At 33.7% G+C, this 21,822-nt stretch overlaps 1 protein-coding gene across 1 annotated transcript in view; it reads right to left on the reverse strand.

The window, feature by feature from the left end:
* The window catches only part of Fndc3a (fibronectin type III domain containing 3A), a 161,204-nt gene that overhangs the window by 81,182 nt on the left and 58,200 nt on the right, over positions 1-21,822 (reverse strand). The window contains exon 3 of the mRNA XM_026393672.2: positions 17,299-17,374. Within this exon, the coding sequence (XP_026249457.1) occupies positions 17,299-17,374 (76 nt within the window). The remainder of the gene's footprint in view (positions 1-17,298; positions 17,375-21,822) is intronic.

A 21,822-nucleotide genomic window follows, 5' to 3' on the forward strand; every position in this document is an offset into this window, starting at 1 on the left:
ATAACAAGATGAAAGGTATAAACTAGAACTGTTCTAGAAAAACTGGAATATTCATAGGGGATGCTTATTTATTAAGACTATATAATACACTTGGCAATATTTATTTACATGTGACAGGCCATTAGTACAGGCCTCTTCCCCAAGAATTAACAAGGCAGTAAGTTACAGGAGAGAGAGAAAAGATCAAAGTTATTATTTATGCTTACATGTTTAGAGACTTTTCCTTAGAAAAAAAATTACTCTTTAAAAAATTACTGGCCAAAGTATAATTCAGAATTATAGATAATTTCACTTATATACAGGTAACTGAAAATGTCCATAATTTGTCTATGCATTTAGATGTGATAAACACATTATATAGAATAAATCTGAAGAATGTCTATCATATTATGGTCAGAGTCTACTTTTAGCACTAAATTGAACTGCATATAAATAGAGAACTTGAAGTAGGAGTCTTGTTTACCAAGTACCTCTTTATAAACATGAAGTTATTTTTAGTGTTCTTGTTAGAAATCCACAAAGGCTGTGATATTGATGTGCATGGATGCACAGCAAGTTGTGAATACTACTATTTTTAGTGCCAGTTTAATGTGAGCAAAGATGAATCATTCTTTGTTGTTCTAGTAGGAAATAGTACTTGAGATTTACTGCAGCACATTAGGTTAACCATGTTTCAATAACTAAACACCCACATGTTGACATCACACAGCAGCAATATGGATCAATGACGCAAATTCTATCAGGATCAAATATTAAGGCCACAGAAGTTAAAAAGAAAAAGTGCCCAAGTGACAGGGTAAACCAGTCACTAAACCAAAGGAGACTGTATTAAATCAATATGGCTAGAGTTGAAAAGGGTTGTCTAGGTTCTTTTTTTTTTTTTTTTTTTTAAGAAAGAGTGAGAGAGGAGAGAGAGAGAGAGAGAGAGAGAGAGAGAGAGAGAGAGAGAGAGAGAATTTTTAATATTTTTTTTTTTTTTTTTAGTTCTCTGCGGACACAACATCTTTGTTGGTATGTGGTGCTGAGGATCGAACCCGGGCCGCATGCATACCAGGCAAGCACGCTACCACTTGAGCCACATCCCCAGCCCATTCTTTTTTTTTTTTTTTTAACATAATAGCTAAGCTATTTTAATTATAGATTTTCCATATAACAAACTCTATATTTAAGACTCTTCATAGCTACTGTGGTTTAAGGTCTGAACCTTTAAAAACATGTCTTAAGGGTTGAGCAGACAAATGAATTATATGGAAAATGGTCTTTTAGTTAGACTTTTTTTTTTTTTTTTTACAATCCTGTGCAGAATATGTCACCATTTATTAAGCATTTTATATAACACATTGTATTTCACAATAACATTTAGATTTAGATTTGGTGCAATACACCATGACCTCACAATTCACTGCAATCTAGGGGTCTCCTTTTCACAATTTCCTTCTTATTAGGGCCTTTATGATTTTAGTTTTATTAGTATTTTTGAACATCAAAATATTCACTCTTTAAATAGCTACAGCTAGATTAGAGTAGGTGGTTTATGAGTAATCACATATAAGGTTTTACAATATCTCAACATACCAATAGAATATTGGAAATCTTCTGTTACTGGAAGAAAAACTAATCCTGGAGGGTTGCCATAGATTGTTCATATCCTATGTAGGTTCTCCTGAAAAGAAACTATATTCCTTCCTTGTATCTTATGTTCTCCTCCACTCTCACTTCCTAGGAGAACTGGAAAGCCAAAGGGAGATAAGGGCTGGAGGTGTCTAGAAATCTTTTGTTCTACCATCTTTAACCTGACAGATTAATTTGAAAACATGCCAAGAACCCTTTGCCATACCTTAAGGCACTTGCTTTGGTGTTGTTTCTTTTAATCAGTTTTGTTTCTTATGACAAAAATTGTTTAAAAAAAAAGTAAAAAGCAAAGGCTATCCCTTATCCTTAAGTTTTTCTTTTGAACAGCTAATTATCTGAAAAAAAATTTGCAAAACATAAGAACTGCTGAGACAGATGTCTTCATAGTTTTGAGGGATAAGTTTTAAATTTAGATTTTCCATAGCAGAAACCAAATGCTATTTCACAAAAACACTGAAAAACTTTCTATACTCTTTCATTGAACATCAACTTTCATCAGAAGTCTGGATTATAAGGGCTTAATATTCTCTTAACACAATTTATATATTTTGATGAGGTTGGTGCCCCCATATTTTGGCTTATTTACTTCAACCTCTTCAGGGTAAGTCCCTACCAGCTAAGATGGTCTTAAAACAGGAAAAAGTAGAATAAGAATTGTGTCAAATGTATGGTTTAAGACTAAGAAGAGGTGGGTATGGTGATGCACACACCTTGTAGACCTAGCAACTCAAGGAGGCTATGGCAAGAGGATTGCAAGTTCAAGACCAACCTCAGCAACTTATCAAGGCCTTGTCTCAAAAAAACAAAAAAAACCCACACACCCCCCAAACCAAAACCAAAACCAAAACCAACCAAACAGACATTAAAAAAAGGGATGCACCAGTGTACAAAAAAGACTGAGAAGAGTTGGGACAAAATACAAAATCCCACAAAGGCTAAGAGAGGATCCTCTTCTTTTCATTCTTTTCAAGTTTAAACATTACCAGACTAGGAAGCAGAACTTTGTTTAAGTGGATCATCTATGATTATATTAAACACAGAAAGATAAGGGAACAGAGCTTCTTCCAGGCCTTTAGCTTGGGGCTATGAAATATTTTGAAGATATTTTGAGTAGAGGTCTGAGACTTTCCTTTTACAACCTGGTCCCCTAGTTATATAGTATCTCTCTCAAAGGCAACCATTTGTCTCAAATCTTTTAGAGATATTTTATGAATCTTAAAGCAACTATGTATGTTTTTTTAAAAAAACACAACCAGTGTTCTGTACCTTACTATATCTTAAACATTTTTCCCCACTGGTACATACAGAGATGCTTCAGTCTCTTAACAGCTGCACAGTATTCCTCTGTTAATATACCATAATTTATTTAGTGATTCCCCTATTAACAGTCACATTTTCAACCTTTTGATATTACAACAATACTGCAATGAATACCATTGTACAAATATCACATCACATTATCTGTAGGGGAAATTACTACAAATGGAACTGTTGAGTCAAAGAGGATTTATGGTTTTTATATTCCTGAATCTCTATATTGTTTGTACTAATATGTATTTTCATCTACACACCCTCACCGATAGTTAACAATCCTTTTGATAACTGCCAATCTGAAAGGTGAAAGCTGTATCCCACTGTAGTTTAGTTTGCATTTTCTTTTCTTCTTCTTTTATCTGTGGTGCTGTGAATTGAACACATGGCCTTGTGCATGCTAGGCAAGCAGTCTACTATGAAGCTACACCCTCAATCCCTGCATTTTCTTTTTGGTACATGGGATTGAACCTAGGGGCACTTATCCACAGAATCACATCTCCAGTCCTTTTGATTTATTATTTTGAGATACTGAATCTCGATAAATTGCTTAGGAACTCCCTAAGTTGCTGAAGCTAGCCTTGAATTGGTGATTCCACTGCCTCAGCCTCCCAATGCATTTTCTTTTGAGTGAGGTTGACTATGTGTAAGAGCCATTTATTTTTTCCTTTTTTTGATTTGTCTGTTCCAAGCATTTGCCTATTTTTGCATTGGATTTGCAGGTTTTTTTTTTTTTTAAATACACTTAAGAAGGTAACTCTCTGGGTTATGCTACAAATATTTCTATTTCTTTGTCTTTTACCTAAGTTGTTCTTTCCCTTCTCTCCCTAAAGTGATGTGATGTATATTTGTATGTTTATTTTTGGATACTAAGAAGGTAGGTTAGTTACGAAGATCAAACATTAGAAGCTGGGCTAGACATGGTGATGTACACTTGTATCCCAGCAACTTGGGAAGTTGAAGCAGAAACATCACAAGTTCAAGGCCAGCTTTAGTAACTTAGACCCTGTCTCAAAAAGTAAAAAGGGCTGGGAATGTAACTCAGTGGTAAAGTACGCCAGAGTTCAATCTCTAGTACTGTGAAAAACAAAAACACCCCATCAAAACAAAAACACATTAGAAGTGGAAGCTGAAACTTGAGAGAATTTGCTCAATGATATGGTTTCTGAAAATATGTTCTATAAAATTAGTTTTTAATGGGCTGGGGCTGTAGTTCAGTGGCAGAGCGCTTGTCTAGCATGTGCGAGGCACTGAATTTGATCCTTAGCACCATATTCAAATAAAATAAAGGCATTCTGTCCATCTACAACTGCAAAAAATTTTTTAAAAATTAGGTTTTCATAATATGCTTGTAGAAAAGGGTTCCAAACTCTTCTGAACATGCTGCCAATGACAACCACTTCTTGAAAATTCATGATTAATGAATTTATTATTTTGAGATAGAGTTTAAGGTATTGCTAAGGACTATAGCAAATAAATCTTTTGTTTTTTCCTTAACACCCAAACTTATGGGTCTTTCCCCCTTCTATAATGTCTATTAACTCGTATAGTACCTGTTGTACTGTTCTACCCATAGCAGGACTAGATAAATAAGTCCTGTGCGTTATCCATATATGCAACATTTTTTCCTATCCTTTAAATGTTAGAATTTTTCTTGACCCCGACTCCAATCTTGTATCTTCATACTTCACATTTTTTTCTTGCAAAAGCACATTCATATCTCATGACTTCAAATTATGTATTTTCATTCCAAGTCTTTCTAATGAATAAGGCCAATAAATTAAAAGGTTTTTAAATCTAATACTTTTAGAAAGAAATTTATTATCTCTAACCTTTTTTTATCTAATGCTGATTCTTTTTTTTTTCTCCTGATTTTTTTTTTTTTTTTTTTTTGAGTCAGGATCTCACTGAGTTTCCAAAGATGGCCTCAAGTTTACAAAATTCTTGCCTCATTCTTAAGTAGCTGGGATTACAGGCGTGCACCACCACACCCAGCACTCCTGTATTCTCTAGCACAGTGAAAGTCACTGTCATTTATCTTTTTGCCAAAATAACTGTGGAATTTGGGAATTACCCTAGCTTCTTCTCACCTTCCACAGTGAGCCCCAGGTCTCATTCTTATTACTACTGTTGTGGTTATTTCTCTGCTTAAAATCCTTCTGTGATTTCCTGTTCCTTTCATGATAAAATCTGAAGCTTTCCACCCTCCCTCCCTTGTAAATGGGGATCCACTCAAGGGCACATTACCACTGAGCTACCTTCCGAGGTGTTTTTATTTTTATTTTTAAAAATTTGAGACATGGTCTGGCAAAATTGCAAATTGGCAATTAAAAATCTAAAAAAGTTAATTGAAAATTTTTTTTTGGTGCTAGGAAATGGACACAGGGCCTCACACTTACTAAAGAAATGGACACAGGATCTCACACTCTGCTGAAGAGCTATACCTACAGCCTCAAACACAAAATCTTTAGCATAAACTATATGGTATTTGTAATACAGCCTATATTTTCTAACATTCTGTCATCCCCGAGCTACCCTATTCTCCATTCTAATGATAACTTTTCAGCCTCTTCTAATCTCTGTGTGCTCCATCTTTGAACATGCTATTATTCCTTCTCCTTCAAAGATAGTTCTTTATTTTTCCCACCTAGCTTACTACCTCTTCTTTAAATATCATCCTTTCCTGAAGCACTGAATGACTTCCCATTGCTGGCTTAGGTATTCCTACTCTGACCTCCCATGTGTATCTAGGCACATCTAATTCCATCACAGCATTTTGTCAATGCCCCTGTTTTAACTTCAGATTACTTGCCTATTTCCCTATTAGGGTGTAAGGCAGAGCCTAAGTCTTTAACTGTTAAAGGTGTGTTAACCTTCAGGGTAAGAAAAGAGATTTAGGGCAAGGAAGAGTGCATGCATTTAGCAACACAGTTTCAAATGTTCTGACAAGTGACAGGAGCCCGGGTACAAAAAGAAATTCCAGCACACTGAGACTAAAAATGTTAAAATATTGAAATAAAATGGCATTTCATTGTAATAATAAAGGATTTTCCAAAACAAATGTTTAAAGATTTTATAATGAGACTTCTGAGGATTTCAAAGACAGAAAACTTTATTAAACCATGAAGAATGAAAGCTGTATTTGATTAAAATTTAACTCTCTAAAGTGAATCAACATCTTTAAATAATATTATTGCACTGGTTTTAGGATTAGAGGGCTCTGTGTTAAAATTATGACTCTGAGAGAGCCATAGAGAAATGAATACATACCTGCAAGGAAATCCTCTCCTGCCACCATTATTACATTATTTTGTGACTCTTATGGTTAATGGGGGCATTAATATACAATTGTAACCACAGTCAGGAGTACAAGTCACCCTCTGTACATAAGAGTAAAGGTTTTTCTGAGAAATGAAATTAAACCTAATGTCTGTTGCTATGATAAGCAACGAGGAAATGGAAACCATGAAGATAAAACCTAGATAAATTGGGAAATGACTTTTCCATCTCTATGTATGTAGGCAGGTACTAGAGATCATATCCAACATATTGCTATACAAAGAAAGGAACCAGGAAAGATATTTTGTTTCCTGGTACATTTCCTGCAGATAGTACAAGGCTAACTTCATGGTAGTTTCTTTATGACTTTATATAAATATTCTCTGAACATCTTAGTCTTATGCCAGCTATGCTTTCATAAACAAATTGTTATATCTGGAACAGATTGCTTAATTAGTATTTACTGAGTCCCAAAATATGGTACTCCTTACTATAAGGCTAAACTAAGGTAAATCTTTGTATTTGTGATTCATTAGTTCTCTTATCAGGAAATTCTTCTACTGAAGCTAACTTTGGAAAGTTCATTTTTATTTTTAATAATGAATATTCTTTCATAGGGTTAAGAAAATGTACTTAAAGCACAAAGTAGGTTTGTAGTAAATACTGGTTTATTTCCCCAGCCATCCCTTCACAGAATGACTTGGTTAAATAGAAAAAATTCAAACAAATTATCTTTTATAAATACAGCCTGGCTTACACTGACCCTTTTCTGGGTCAACAAAATTCTCAATGTCTCCTCAGATTCTCTGCCTTGGGTTTCTTAACTGTTCTCATTGGTATCAGAATTTTTGCACTACTTCTATATTATAACATTAAATTTGGACATTACTTTTTTTTAACCCCCTTAATGTTCAGAAAATTGTTGCACTATTATTATGTACTTAAAAATTTGCTATGTCTCTTTTACTAGGCTTCACTAGTTTAAAAATCCACTTATCTGCACTCAAAATGCTGTATTCAATCTGTACTCAAAATACCATTCTCCTGATTGGGTTCAAACAACTAAATGTTTCATGAAATAAAGTCAAATTGAACAACTTAAAAGGGGTAAGACATTTATATGGCTTATATAATTCATATTCATCAAAATTATGAGATTATGTAGAAAGCACAAATTTAAAAAAACTACAGTCCTACCACATGCTTCAAGTAGCAAACTGATTTCTATGTATCTATATTCATTAAAAGTAAGTTTTCCTTCTCTCATAATGAGTTAATTATATTGATATCCTTAATAACATATAATTAAATAAATGGTCCTGATTAAATAAAAACTTCAACTTAACAGAAAATTTTAACCTCTCCTCCTTTTTTGGTATCAGGGATTGAACCCAGGGGTGCTTCATCACTGAGCCACATCTCCAGTCCTTTTTTTAAAAAATAATTTATTTATCGCAAAGGAGATGATAAATATGAAAGCGCTGACTAACTGTGGGGAGGAAGAATGGCTATGGTCATACTCACTATGATCCCAGAACACATAGAAAGTGAGCAAAATGGTACTTATTGTTTGAAACAAACTTTCCCTTCCCTTCAAAACTGCAGGAATGGAGGGAAAGTCAGGATGAAGTACTTGAAAAGATAATATCTGAGAGCAGAAAAACACTGATGAACAGCAATGACAGTGAAGAGAAGAAAAATGAGAACAAAAGAGCTGTCAATTAACAACAGTGCTGGTTACTTCTTGAATGAGGGGCAGTAGAAAGAAAGGCCAATTAGACCCCCATTGGCAGAGCAGAAAGCCACCTGTAGCAACAATGATCATAAAAAGAATAACTGCTTAAAAACAGGTCTGAGCTACTTGGAACCAAAAGGGAAAGTAACAGGACTTGAAGGTGAGGGTTAATGTTATTCTAAACTAGAGGGTGAAGAGACTCACCATTAACACACTCTGGGATTGTTAAATATGTTCTTGGGTTCCCTAAGTAAGGTAAGTATGAGGAAACCAAGGCGATCTGGCTCTGCAAATTTGAATTCACCTTGATACTTTTTTCTATACATAAGAGTCAAATCATAGAAAATAAGCAGAAGTTCAGAATTTTCTGTTAAACAGACAACATTCAGGTGATTATTGATAGCTCACTATTCACATACTAAAATTAACATTTCCATATAACCAGAGAATCTTAACTGGTGCATATTGAAGACTCCGAGGTACTAAAATATCCCAAGAATAAAAAGACTATTTTTGGTATACAGAAGTTATTATCAATGCAAATGAGCACTCAATACAACTTTAAAATATTTTAGCAGTTCATTATAACCTATCAACAGAATACCTGCTAAGCAAGCAAATGGCATTATTTTAGTAAAGAGAATCAGATGAAAGGTGACAATTTCAGTTGTTAAAGAAACAAAACAGGAGATAATATATCTGGAACACTTCAGTTAAATAAAGTTTTATGGGATAAAGGTAGCATAATTGCTCTTGCCCCTAAAAGAGTCACAAATTTAGTGCAAGTTTCTCTCTCAAGTGCCCATCACTAATAGTATTATTAAATTAACTAGTTGGCATTCTGCTTATAGGTCTATTGTGAGCAATAACCATTCACTAGCTCAATTACTTTATGAAATATGCCTGTGCACAAGTGTAATTGTTAAATTTAAGATTCTCACTCAAAGTACTCATTCTCATAATTAACTAAAGAGATCTCAGTTTAATTAGATTATTCTAGAATCAAAGAATCTGAAAATGAAGGCTAGAATTCACCTAATCAAACTTAACTCCCTATGTAGAAATTGCCTTTGTACCATCCAATGAGTGCATGAATACATATAATTATATAACAAACGATGACTCAATTTATATACAGTCATATTGGTTATGGTTTTTCCCTGAGTCAAAATCTGCTTCCTTTAACTCTAATCTGTTGGTGTAAATTCTGCCCTCCAGAGGTACATGGAACAATGTCTTTCTAGTCACTGTTCTATTTTCTAGATTAAACATCCTTCATTTGTTTCTAAAATCTTTTATAAGAACGATTTCATACTCTTATTCTCTGCTCGTTACCTTCCCTGGGACAACCCAAGTTAGCCAATACTTCTTTTAAACATGCTAACTGAAAACATCTAACCCACATACACCACCATCTATTTTGAACTTACATTTCTATTTCTACAATCCAAGATTTAATTTGTTTTCTCTTGTGCAAGTTAGATTCAATAGGACAGCTCATATTTAACTCTAGTTCTGCTAAAATAAGCTCTATTTATAAATTTAAAGTCTCCTCTCTTACACTGTAGTAGACACAGTCACTTGTTTCAGTGCATATGATCTGAAGTTCCTTCATGGGTTTAAGGAATCAACTTGATAAATACTATCACTCTTATAGGTGCTGATAATCTTGTAGGCAATGGTGGAAAGTTATACATTTCCTGTTACAGAAGTGGTCTATGTGCTGGAAACAACTATTACTGAGTTCTTAGTGAAGAAGTAGCAGGAGTATAATCATGGTATTAAAGGTGACTTTCTAAATTGATCACTTCTTTGTGGATGTCTCCTCTTACCTTTTATTTAAACTCCACTTGGGTTCCAACTATCCACTCCATAACAACCTCAGCATAGAGGTGGTCTGAACTTGCTGGAGCTTCTACAAACCCAGCTCAGGCTGATAAGATCATGTCCACACTGATGACCTCTTCACCCTTGCTTGAACTCAGGACCACCCTATTGTGTCAATGGTTTTCTCATCCTATTCAAGTTCTTGTGCCACACACTATGCTATGACTCTCTTGAAGATACCCTTCTCAGCCTTGGACTCCATACCAGGCTGCCTTATTCTGCTTGGGTCTGTCTTCCTAAACTTGGTTCTTCTCCTATGTAATGTGCTTCTCATCCAATTTGGGTACTGAATCCCACTCTGAGGAACTGCATCTTGCCTCCCTCATTCCACTGGAATACTCCCTATCTCTACCCCAATGGCTTCAGGACTGAACTCTTAGGGAAGAAAGAGAATCTTAATAAAATCCTTTTGTGTTAAAAGGCAAGAGTCAGCTTCATTCAAATCAAAATGTAGAACTTTATTCCTATTAAATTTCATCCTGTTAATTTTGACTTATTTCAAGAAGTTTTGATTATTTTTTGAGCTTGACAATGTTTTAAGTTATCCTTTGTAACCTTCTGACTTAAAATTTTCATTAACATGTCTTTTATTTTTGTCAAAGCAATTGATCAAAAATAGCTGAAAATCCCTAGAAAACAAAGCCCTGCATAACACAACATGAGACAAACTGTTTTCTGGCAGTGGGCTGGTAAACAAATTTAATTTTGCCTTTACATAAAGATATGTAAGGCAAATAAGTTTGTGGAGTTTAAGAGTACTTATTCATTTTTGTCTCTTAACTGGATACTGAATGAATAAATAAAGAATATAAGGTTCTCATTTTGCTAAAATGCAAATGTGGCACCTATGTTGTAAAAAAAAATAATGTAGATCTTGTGAATTCATGACCAACATAATTAGTGGCTATTTATCTAACATAAGTCTTTGGTTGTATGGTTCCACAGACATAAACAACATGTCCAAAGAAGTAGAAATGCTATAACAATGCAAAAACACTAAATATTTTATTAACACATTCTTATTCCTTAGCCCCATTTATTAATTTTTGAGATGTCATGGAAAAGAGGAAAATAAAACTGTATCTGCCTCTAACTACGGAGAATACTACCTAAAATTTGTCTACATAGACTCCATTTGCTCGACACAGAAATGCTCAAGAAATGTTTTCTTCTCTTCTTTAACTTAAACATTTATTGAGCATTCTCTATATGCTGGGTGCTATAAAAGGCTTATGACAGACATAAATAGTTGTAGAACTTAAATCCTGATTTCAATTATTTCTGTATGTATACCTAAGACTAAAAGGAGAGAAACTGAAGCAAGAGCTTCAAAGAACAGATGATATCTACATGTAGGTACCAGTTTATCACCTGGAGAACCAGCTGTATGACATAGATCTTAATATGTATGACATATTCTCTATGAAATATATAGAGAATATAAGTTATGACCTCTATAACTTTTCTAGTAATCCAAATTTAGAAACTTTGCCAATTTCCTCTTCTGCTTACCTGTGCACCAACCCCCCCCCTCAAACAAAACAAAACAAAACAAAACAAACAAAAACCAACAAAAAGCCAAAAACAAACCTAAGGGTAGTCTTTAATACGTTACAAAGATCTGTTAATTCTAAACCAGAAATTTAAGTCATTTAATAAATGTTTACTTTCTTATGTACAAGTAACCAAGCAAAAATGACTTAATTTTCATAGTATATATATCATCATACAAGATAATGTGTTGACATTCTTATCAAAGCATTTCATTACAAAAAAGAAAAAAAGGGGCTGGGGATGTGGCTCAAGCGGTAGCGCGCTCGCCTGGCATGCGTGCGGCCCGGGTTCGATCCTCAGCACCACATACCAACAAAGATGTTGTGTCCGTCGAGAACTAAAAAATAAATATTAAAAATTCTCTCTCTCTCTCTCTCTCCTGTCTCACTCTCTCTTTAAAAAAAAAAAAAAAAAAGAAAAAAAAAACCCACCAAGTTTTAGACTAGTTTCAAAATATAAGAAATATTTTAGAATAGAAAAAAAAAAAACCTGAGACAGATTCATGGTAATATTCTCATTTAAAAAGTAATGATGTATTTGTGCTGAAACCAATGAGTTACAGCTAAAAACAGTAAAAATGAGATCTTGGGGTTGGGGATGTAGTACAGTGGCAGAGTACTTGCCTAGGTGTGAACCCAGGTTGTGAGGCCTCAGTCGATCCCTTAGCACTGTTTAAAAAAAGGTTAATAAAAAAAAAGTATGGGCCCAAATCAGGCAGTATAAATAAACCCAACCATAGAACATAAAGACAAACTGGAAAGTGGTCAGTGGGACTGCACTTTTACATATCTCAGAGTGGAACAAGGAGGTAAAGAGCTAAAGGATTACAGAAATCATCATTGAAGACTCAGAAAAAATGGTATGAGACAATAAAAATCATCAAATCAAATAAGTATATATTTTTACTTTTTTCACTTTGTTTCTTTTTTGGGAAGTGAAGGGAATAGAAAGAAGCTTAGCCATGCATTTAAAAGAATATTTGTTATATTTTATTGAACATCTCTAGATGTTTATAGTAGGAAGATTTATGGGCCAAGAGACATCACATATTAATAGAACAAAAGGCATCACTAATCTTTTCAAATCATTAATTAGATGTTTATTTCCCTGGATCTTTCCTGGCTCTTCCACATCCTCCCAATGAAGTTAAATTTCCTAGTATGCTGCTCAAGCCACTTCAAGTTCTTTCTACATTTTTGAGATTCATTTCTAGCCACACCCCCTTTTCATATAACTTTTTAGCAATTCCAATCTCTGTGGTTATTCAAATAATTCAAGTCATTTTTTCCCTCTGGCTGCTTTTGAACACTTTTCCCTCTCTCTCTCTAAAATGTCTTAATATGCTTTGTCCATCTGGTTAGCTGTTATTTTCCTTAAAAATAGCTTATGTTTCACTTCTTCCAGGAAATTTTTTTCCCATTACATACTACTCTGTGTTACAGTCTCATTTTGTGTTCTCATAATACCCTAGGCACATCTCTAATAGCTCTCTTTTTCTGTATATCATTGCTAATTTCCCCTCTTCCTGTGTTCTTGAATGGCAGGAACTGTCTTAGTTCTCTGAATTACCGGCAACTGGCACAGTACACCTCAGTAGACAGTAAAGTCTCAGAAAAAATGACTAGCAATTTGTCTCTCTAGGAAGTATGCTACAGTAGAAAAGGTATGACTACATTAAGCACTACTCATAACTAGCTGTAACACACAAATTCTGAACCTATAATAAAGGAAGGCGATTACGTAGATCTCAAAGCTCTTTGTAACCTTGTTTTTGTTTTTATAAATTTGTTTCTTTCCATATTTTTTATTTATTTACTTTAATTAGGTATATATGACATCAGAATGCATTTTGATTGATTGTATACAATTGCAGCACAACTTTATATTTCTATAGTTGTATATGATATAGCATCGCACCATATGTGAAGTCGTACATGTACCTAGGGTAATAATGTCCCTCTCATTCCACCATCTTTCCTACCCCCATGCCCTCTCCCCACCTTTCCCCTCCCCTCCGCCCCATCAAAGTTCTTCCATTTTTCCCATGTTACCCCACTATAGATCAGCACCCACTTATCAGAGAAAACATTCAGCCTTTGGTTTTTTGGGGTTGGCTAACTTCACTTAGCATGATTATTCTCCAACTCCATCCATTTAGCTGCAAATGGCATAATTTTATTCTCTTTTAATGTGGAGTAATATTCCATTGTGTATATATACCACAGTTTCTTTATCCATTCATCTATTGAAGGATATCTAGGTTGCTTCCACAGTTTAGCTATTGTGAATTGAGCTGCTATAAACATTGATGTGGCTGTGTTACTACAGTCTGCTGATGAATGGATGGAATGGAACTACCATTTGACCCAGCTATCCCACTCCTTGTTCTATACCCAAAGGATTTAAAATCAGCATACTATAGTAACACAGCCACCTCAATTGTTTTTATAAATTCTTGAAAGATAACAAATTATTTTAAAAAGAATGAGCTTTAATTCAAATGCTTATTAATTTATACTGGATTTATCTCAATTATTTAGGTTTTACTATAGAGATTTTTCTATAATGAGTATAGTGGCTACCAGAGAACAGCTTTTCTAACTTGATGGTCTTGGACCTCTTTTTCTTTAAAATTTTTTAAAATTAATTTACTTTAATTAATATATTTTTATTGGTGCATTATAATTATAAAAAGGATTCATTGGGCTATATCCATACATGCACATAAGATAATTAGATCAATCTCATTTTCTAATACCTTCCCTTTCCCTGATCCACTTACTCTACACTACTGATCTTTTATTATTATTTTAGAGTGCTATAATTACATGTGCGTGTGTAATTACACACACACACGCACATGTAAATATACATACACACATTTGACTCATTGTGGTATATTTATATATGGTATATTTATATATGGAGAGAGCATAATTTGGTACATTTCATTTCCCAGTTCTGCCCTCCCCTTCTCCTCTCTTTTCTTCCTCCCCCACTCTTCTCTATTGGTTTAAGGATCTCTTCTTCTTCTCTGCTTCACTGGCATAAGATTTCCCTTCCTTGAGACTTTCTCTTTGTTACCTGTTCCTTCCCTTCTATTCCTACTCTCATTTTTAAAAAGTATACCAGTTTGGATGATGGTAAAGTATATGGTCACCCTACCTCTAATGAATTCTTTTTAAATTAAATAAACTATTAGGTTTGAAGGGATAAAAAGAAATATGAGATGAACTAAGCCAGGAAGGGGCTTGCTACATGACAGTGACTAGTGATGACAAAAGGGAGGTGATGAATTCTTGTAGTCAATACTCTTCTCTCTGTATGCTTCCCTTGCTTGGAGTGAGAGCACACTGGTCTTTACAAGGACTTCAATCCCAGTCCTTCATTCACTACTATTCCTTCCACCCATAACCCATCTTGTAATTTCTCTCTTGGTCTAAGGATCTTTCTTCTCCACTTCACTGGCATGAGATTTCCCTTCCTTGAGACTTTCTCTTTCTCCTTGCTACCTGTTGCTTCCCTTCTATTCCTACTCTCACTTTTAAAATGGGCTTATTTTCATTTAGGTAATGAACATATAAACAGAGGGGAAAGCCTTTTTTCTTTATGTCTAGTTCCCTTTTTTCCTTTCCTGTGTTTTAAAAAATTCTATTCACTTGGGGTAGAGAGAGAAGATGTGAGGGAAGTGGGGGGGGGGGGGATAGTAGGGGATAGGGAAGGTAGCAGAATACAACAATTACTAATAGGGCATTATGTAAAATTGTGGATGTGTAACCAACGAGATTCTGCAATCTGCATTTGGGGTAAAATTGGGAGTTCATAACCCTCTTCAATCTATTGTATGAAATACGATATGTCAAGAGCTTTGTAATGTTGTGAACAACCAATAAAAAAAAAATTCTATTCACTAATCTTCAGTTTCCATCCTTAAAATCTATCATATAGAGTAAGGAACTTCTATTTTCCAGTGAAGCAGAGAAATGTGTCCCTGTATAAAAGTGTTTTAATGTGATTGTTAGTCCCTAACATTAGGATACTATTAGTACTGCCTGCACATTATAAATTAGGTTTGTGCCACCATACTCAGCTTGCCAATGTGCTTGAAAAGATCAATGATACATTTATTAAAATGTTTCTAATATAAATAATATTTATTGAAAACAATTTGGAAAAGATATAAAAATAAATCTATTAGAAACTCACATTCTATGAAACACATAGTTAAAGATGGGCTTATTTTCATTTAGGTAATGAAGTGTATGCTATTTATAGCTTTGGTAAAGTGGGGGAGAGGGGAATACCATAAGTCTTGGTTCATACTAGTCATTAAGTACTTACAAAAGTTCTTTCATTTTCAGAAGCATTCCAGTTTGGATGATAGTAAAGTATATGTTCACCCTACCTCTAATGAACTCTTTTTAAATTAAATAAACTATTAGGTTCAAAGGAATAAAAATAAATATGAGATGTTATTTGCTCAGTGCTTAGACCATAGTTGGAGAAACTGGATAAAATTTTTATATCAAATAATACAAAACTTAAATAGTTAAAAGAAAAGAAAACTAGAACTACTATAAAATAGCACAGTTATTTGATAAATTAATGGCACAGTCATTGGTATTACAGGATTTCAGAGGAGATGGAGGTCATTTTCTATTAGCACCACCACCACCACTTATTGAGTACCTTATTTGTGCCATGTCTGAGTACACTGTATGTGTATTAATTAACCCTCACAATTATCCTATTAGATATACTGTTCTTGATTGGGATGGCAATTTTATTGAGAAGAAAAATATTTATAGAGGTTAAGTAACATGAGCAAGATCATATAGCTAGTATGAGGCAGAGTTGAGATTTAAATTCAGGTTCCACAGCCAGTGACTTTTATTTTTCACTTAGAACAACAGAAATTTATTGTCTCACAGATTTGGAGCCTATAAATGAAATAATAGGGTGTTGGGAAGGTTGGCTTTTTTTCTGATGGATATAAGGTAGATTCTGTTCCAAGCCTCTCTCCTACCTTATGATGGTTTCCTGGTGATCTTTGCCATTTCTTGGCTTGTCGATCTCTGCCTTTATCTTTACAGGGCACTGTTCCTACATGTATGTCTAATGTCCCCCTTTTCATAAGGATACTTTTGGATTGGGGGCCCATCTTAGCCACTAAATTTTTTATTGCTTTCATCTTTACATATGAAAGTGATTTGCATCAACTGGGGACAATTTTGCTACCCAAGGGTATTTGTTGATGTCTGGAGACATTTCTGTTTGTCTAAATGGGGGTAAGGAGAAGTGGCTCATGAAAAGTGGTGAGGAATTCTGCTAAACATTCTACAATTCACAGGATAGCCCTCCACAGCAAAGAATTACCCAGCCCCCAAATGCTAAGAGGATGCTCACTAAAGGAAGATTACAAAAATCTTCTTAAAGGTAAGAACTAAGTTCAGTCTTAAAGCAGTAGGATTTGTACAGGCTGGAATAGTGGTTATAGAGGATGAATTCTAGATTAAAAAAAAATATTACTGATAGCACAAGACAGGTTTGAAAGACAGTAATTAAGATAACTTAGAAAAGATTAAAGGGAAGCAATGTTGGAATTGAAGTGGGAACAAGACTAGAAAATTGCAGTTATCTTTTTGAAAGACTAAGGAATCTGGACTAGAGTCACTGAAGATTTCTAAGTAGGGAAGTAATATGAACAATAAAATACAGAAAGATTAATCAAGAAACCATGGCAAAGAGTTTAGTTAGGATATTATGGCAATAGTTACATAAAACAGTATTGTGCTTTCGTATGGTGGTAATGAGAAATAAAGGAAGAAACCATAAGCATATATACTATTTTGAATCACCAATTTTTTTGATCACAAATGGTAATAAATTGCCATTCTTACCTGTAATGCACTGAAACTGTCCATCTTCTCTTCTTATTGTAAATGCTTCCCCAGGATTTACTTGTACCAGAATAACCTTAAAATGAGGGGGGGGGGAAGTATTAATCAAAATAGTAAGAGCAAAGCAGTACATAAAAATACTAAATGCTGCAGATGTAAGCTATTTAACCTTAGGACACTGGGAAGGAAAATGGAAATTACACATTTACAATGCTGGTTTGTTAAAAAAATATTATTTCACTTTTTCTAGAAGCCAGACATAGGCCAGAAGTAAAGGAAACAGAAAAAGAAAATAGAGGTAAATTTTTATTAGAAGGTCAAGAAACATTACTTAGAAACAAAGATGGAGTCAAATCCCAAATATTTGATTATTTATGGGAATTCATCATTAGCTAAGTATTGTACTTTTCTGAAGTATAAATTGATTTGTTAGAACATGAGTTGAGCACACTTGAATTGTACATATTAAGGTATGGCTGAGAATGTGTTAAATTAATCCCACCATTTTAAGTAGTTTTTTTCCCGTATCAAGAAGATAAAATACAGCCTAATTTTATGACATTTAAAAACTGAGAAAAACAGAAAACTGGGAAAAAAGAAGTCTAAAGTTTTTCTATCCCAAGACAAACAATATTCTAAAAAAATTTTTTTAAGTCTTGTGCTGCACAGAATTGTGCAGCACTAAATTCTAGATTTAATTCTGTATCTTTTTTGAGTTTGTTATTTTAAAAAAGACTTCCATGGGGGCTGGAGTTGTGGCTCAGTGGCAGAACACTTGCCTTGCATGTGTGAGGCACTGGGTTTGATCCTCAGCACCACATAAAAATAAACAAAATAAAGACATTGTGTCCATGTATAACTAAAAATATTTTTAAAAAGACTTTCATGTTATATTATGCAACGTATATAATTAAATGACTAAACCATAAACTACTTAACCACTCTTTTATTTTTTTTTAACATTTATTTGTTAGTTGTAGTTGGACACAATATCTTTATTTTATTTATTTATTTTTATGTGGCGCTGAGGATCGAACCCAGGGCCTTGCATATGCTAGGCAGGTGCGCTACCGCTGAGCCACAACCCCAGCCCCTTAACTACTCTTTTTAATTGTAAGGAATTTATGTAGTTTTTATTTTTTTTCATTATTATAAACAATGCCAAAGTGAGCATTTTGTTATGCAGTTTTCTGCTATGATTAGTATTGCTTCCTTATGATTCCCAGTAAAGGAATTCTGGTGCCTGCTGCTAAACTGCCCTTTAAAAGGGTTTTACTACTTTATAGTACCTCTCATAGACTATAAGAACACCCTTTTACTGCTTTCTGTGTAATCCTGAAAATTATAGTTCTATAATCTCTCCTGCTTTGACAAATAAAAATAAAATATTACTATTGTTTTAATTAGGCTTCACCCCACCCCCCACTAGACCCACAGTGAAACTGAACCCAGGGCCTCACACATGCTAAGCAAGCATTCTACTGGATACATTGATTGAGCAATGTATCCAGTCAAATTTGTACTTCTTTATTATTGCTATGTTTTATCCTCTTTTGTAAACTGCCTGTTTATGTCATTATCATTTATTTTCTGGGCCTTTAGGAGTTCTCAGTGACTTGTCTGAATTTTTTGCATATTAAGAATAAGAATGCTACACTGTGTTATGCTACAAATATTTTTTCCTTTTATTTCATTAGAATTGTTTATTTTCCTACAGTCAATGTTACCATTTTTTTCTTTATGATATATTCTATTTCTTCTATATTTAATTTCTTCTACAGCCACTCTGTCCATTAATAGCAGCCACTATCCATAAGTGGCTACCAAGCACTTGAAATGTGGCTTGTATGAACTGAGATGTGCTCTAAGTGTGAAATAAACAACAGATTTCAAAGGCTTTTAGTACAAAACATCCAATAATGTAAAATAGCTAATTAATAATTTTTATATTGATTATGTATTGAAATAATATTCTGGACATACTGGGTTAAACAAAACATTACAATTTTGCCTATATTAATTTTTAAGGTGGCTATTTAAAAATTTAATTTTTTGTGGCTTATATTGTATTTCCATGCAACAATGTAAAAAATGTATAAAAAAAATTTTTAAAATTGGTGCCTTATAATTATACATAATAGTGGAATATGTTACTACATATTTGTGCATGTACACAATATATAATATGAATCTATAGGTTTGACAAGTATTAGTTTCTATTTTCTTCTAGCTTTTGAATAATTTAAATGTTCATATTTAATTCTTTGATGTACCTAAAATTCATCTTGAGAATATTCAAAGATATTTGTTTTCCCCAATATTATATCTGTTACCCATATCATTTGCTAAATTTAAGATACTTCTTTTAGCACACAGTATACTCTTCTAGACTCATTTATTCTGGCAAAAGTAGCTTTGGAAAAGTGTTTAATAATTTTAAGCAATGTAATTTTAGATTTCTGATCTTCTTATTTAAATATGTCTTTGATACTGACTGGTGAGAATATCAGAGCACATGAGACTATCAAATATATGTGCATATACATGTATTATAGCTTTATAGAGAATATAGAATTTAAGCAGAGTCCTGAAGACTGAATAATAATTAGCCAGGCAAAACAGTGAGAAGGCCTTTCAGGCCCATGGAAGAATGTGCAAAACTCAAGGATTGGAAAGTCACAAAAAGTTTATCGTGTTCACTAAACCAAAGGAAGTTCTGTAACTTTATAGGTTGGAACAGGGGATAGGGGACAGTGGTATGGCGGAACAAAAAGGCAAGGTAAGAAATAAAGGAAGAGTAGATGGGAGTCAGGTTATGAAGAGTCTTGTGAGTCATTTTAAGGACAATCTGAAGAATTTTATTTATACAGGCATAGTGTCATGGAGAAACAATCTGCCACAGCATAGTGACCGAGTGTATGAAGATATATTAGGAGGGTAAAGCAGTCAGCTAGGTAGCTTTCTTTTAAAACATCATTTTTAAAGTTTACTATTTCCTTTCTTACATTTTCCTTATGCTCATTTTGTTGTTTTCTAACCTATTCAGCTGAAAACTCTTTCATTCTCCTTTTAGTAATACGTATGTTTAAGACTAAATTTTACTTCACTCAGTGTAACCACAGAGAGTACTTTAATTATTATTTTTTAGATATTATTGCAGTTTTGTTCTTGATTTCCTCTATTATTCTAAGAATTTTTTAAAAAATTTCAAAGTGAGCTGAAGAATTTTAATTTTTGCTATTATTTCCAACACATTTTTAGCAATCTCAACAAATCAACAGTTATTTAAAAAATTTTTAAATACTATCTTATCCACTTCTTTCCTCATAGTTTAGAATTTGACAGTGGTAGTAAATTACTGAAGGATGTTACCTGAGGGATGTAGTTTAGTGATAAAGTACATTGGGTTCAATCCCCAGCACCCCTCTCCAGAATAAACACAAACAAAAAACCAACAAAGAATCTTGTTATTGAGATACTCAATGTACTGTGTAGTACTTAACTGTATATTCAATAAAATATTATTATACTGGCGAGACACACTAAAATAATTTTTCCAAGTTTATTGGCCTTAGTCTTCTAATTTTAGTTTTACAAATTTTTAAAAAATTACAAAAATTAAAATGTTTCTCATATCTTACTATATATTTTCTACATTATAAATTGTGATACATTATGGGAATAAATAATGTAAATCAAATGCCCCCTTATTCTCTGGAGTACAGTTCCTAGTTAATAAAATATTTATCATTCCAGAAATTTATTATGTACACAGAAATACATGCCTTCCCTAATATATACCATTTTATTTTACACAAGCTAGCTAGGTTTACTGGACATATTCATCCAAGAAAATTTATTGAATTCCAATAATGTACCATATCTTGTTCTGGGCTAATACAAAAGTGAACAAAATCAGCAGAATCCATGCCTTATGGAGTTTACATTCCAATGGGAACAACTAGCAATAAAACAAAAAGAAACTCAAGTTATGTAATGTAACATCAGGAAGTGTGTTTGTAGTGATGGACTCCAGTGAACCATACAACTCCTAGCATTACATCTTGTGTCGTCCACAATACTGACTCTGGGCTTGATCATACAACTTGGTTTTCCCAGGTATTTAAGATACTGGGCCTTGTGACTACTGAATTAGTTCCTTCCTGGACTCCTAAACTACCCAAGATTTCCAGCCCCATCTGAATATATAGGAGACTGGAAGTCCATGAGTGCCTATAGTAAAGACCAGTGGAAAAAACACCCAGTGAGCCCTGACCAGAAAGCAGAAATGAGCAAATTAAATGCTTGTTGAATTGAAGGCATTAGGGTTTGAGTTGGTTTGTTACACACTGACAGAAAAATTGAACAAGGAATTGAGAAGTTTGGTGAATTTTTTTTAACTCAAATAATGTTTAACAGCAGTATATATACCCAATTCATTTGAACATATTTCTGTTTCCAGAAACTACATATTATTGTCCTTGTTTTTCAGTTGGGTTGTTTGACTTTCTTGTACCGATTTGC

The sequence above is a fragment of the Urocitellus parryii genome, chromosome 2 (assembly GCF_045843805.1).
Source record: "Urocitellus parryii isolate mUroPar1 chromosome 2, mUroPar1.hap1, whole genome shotgun sequence".
Taxonomy (NCBI): domain Eukaryota; kingdom Metazoa; phylum Chordata; class Mammalia; order Rodentia; family Sciuridae; genus Urocitellus; species Urocitellus parryii.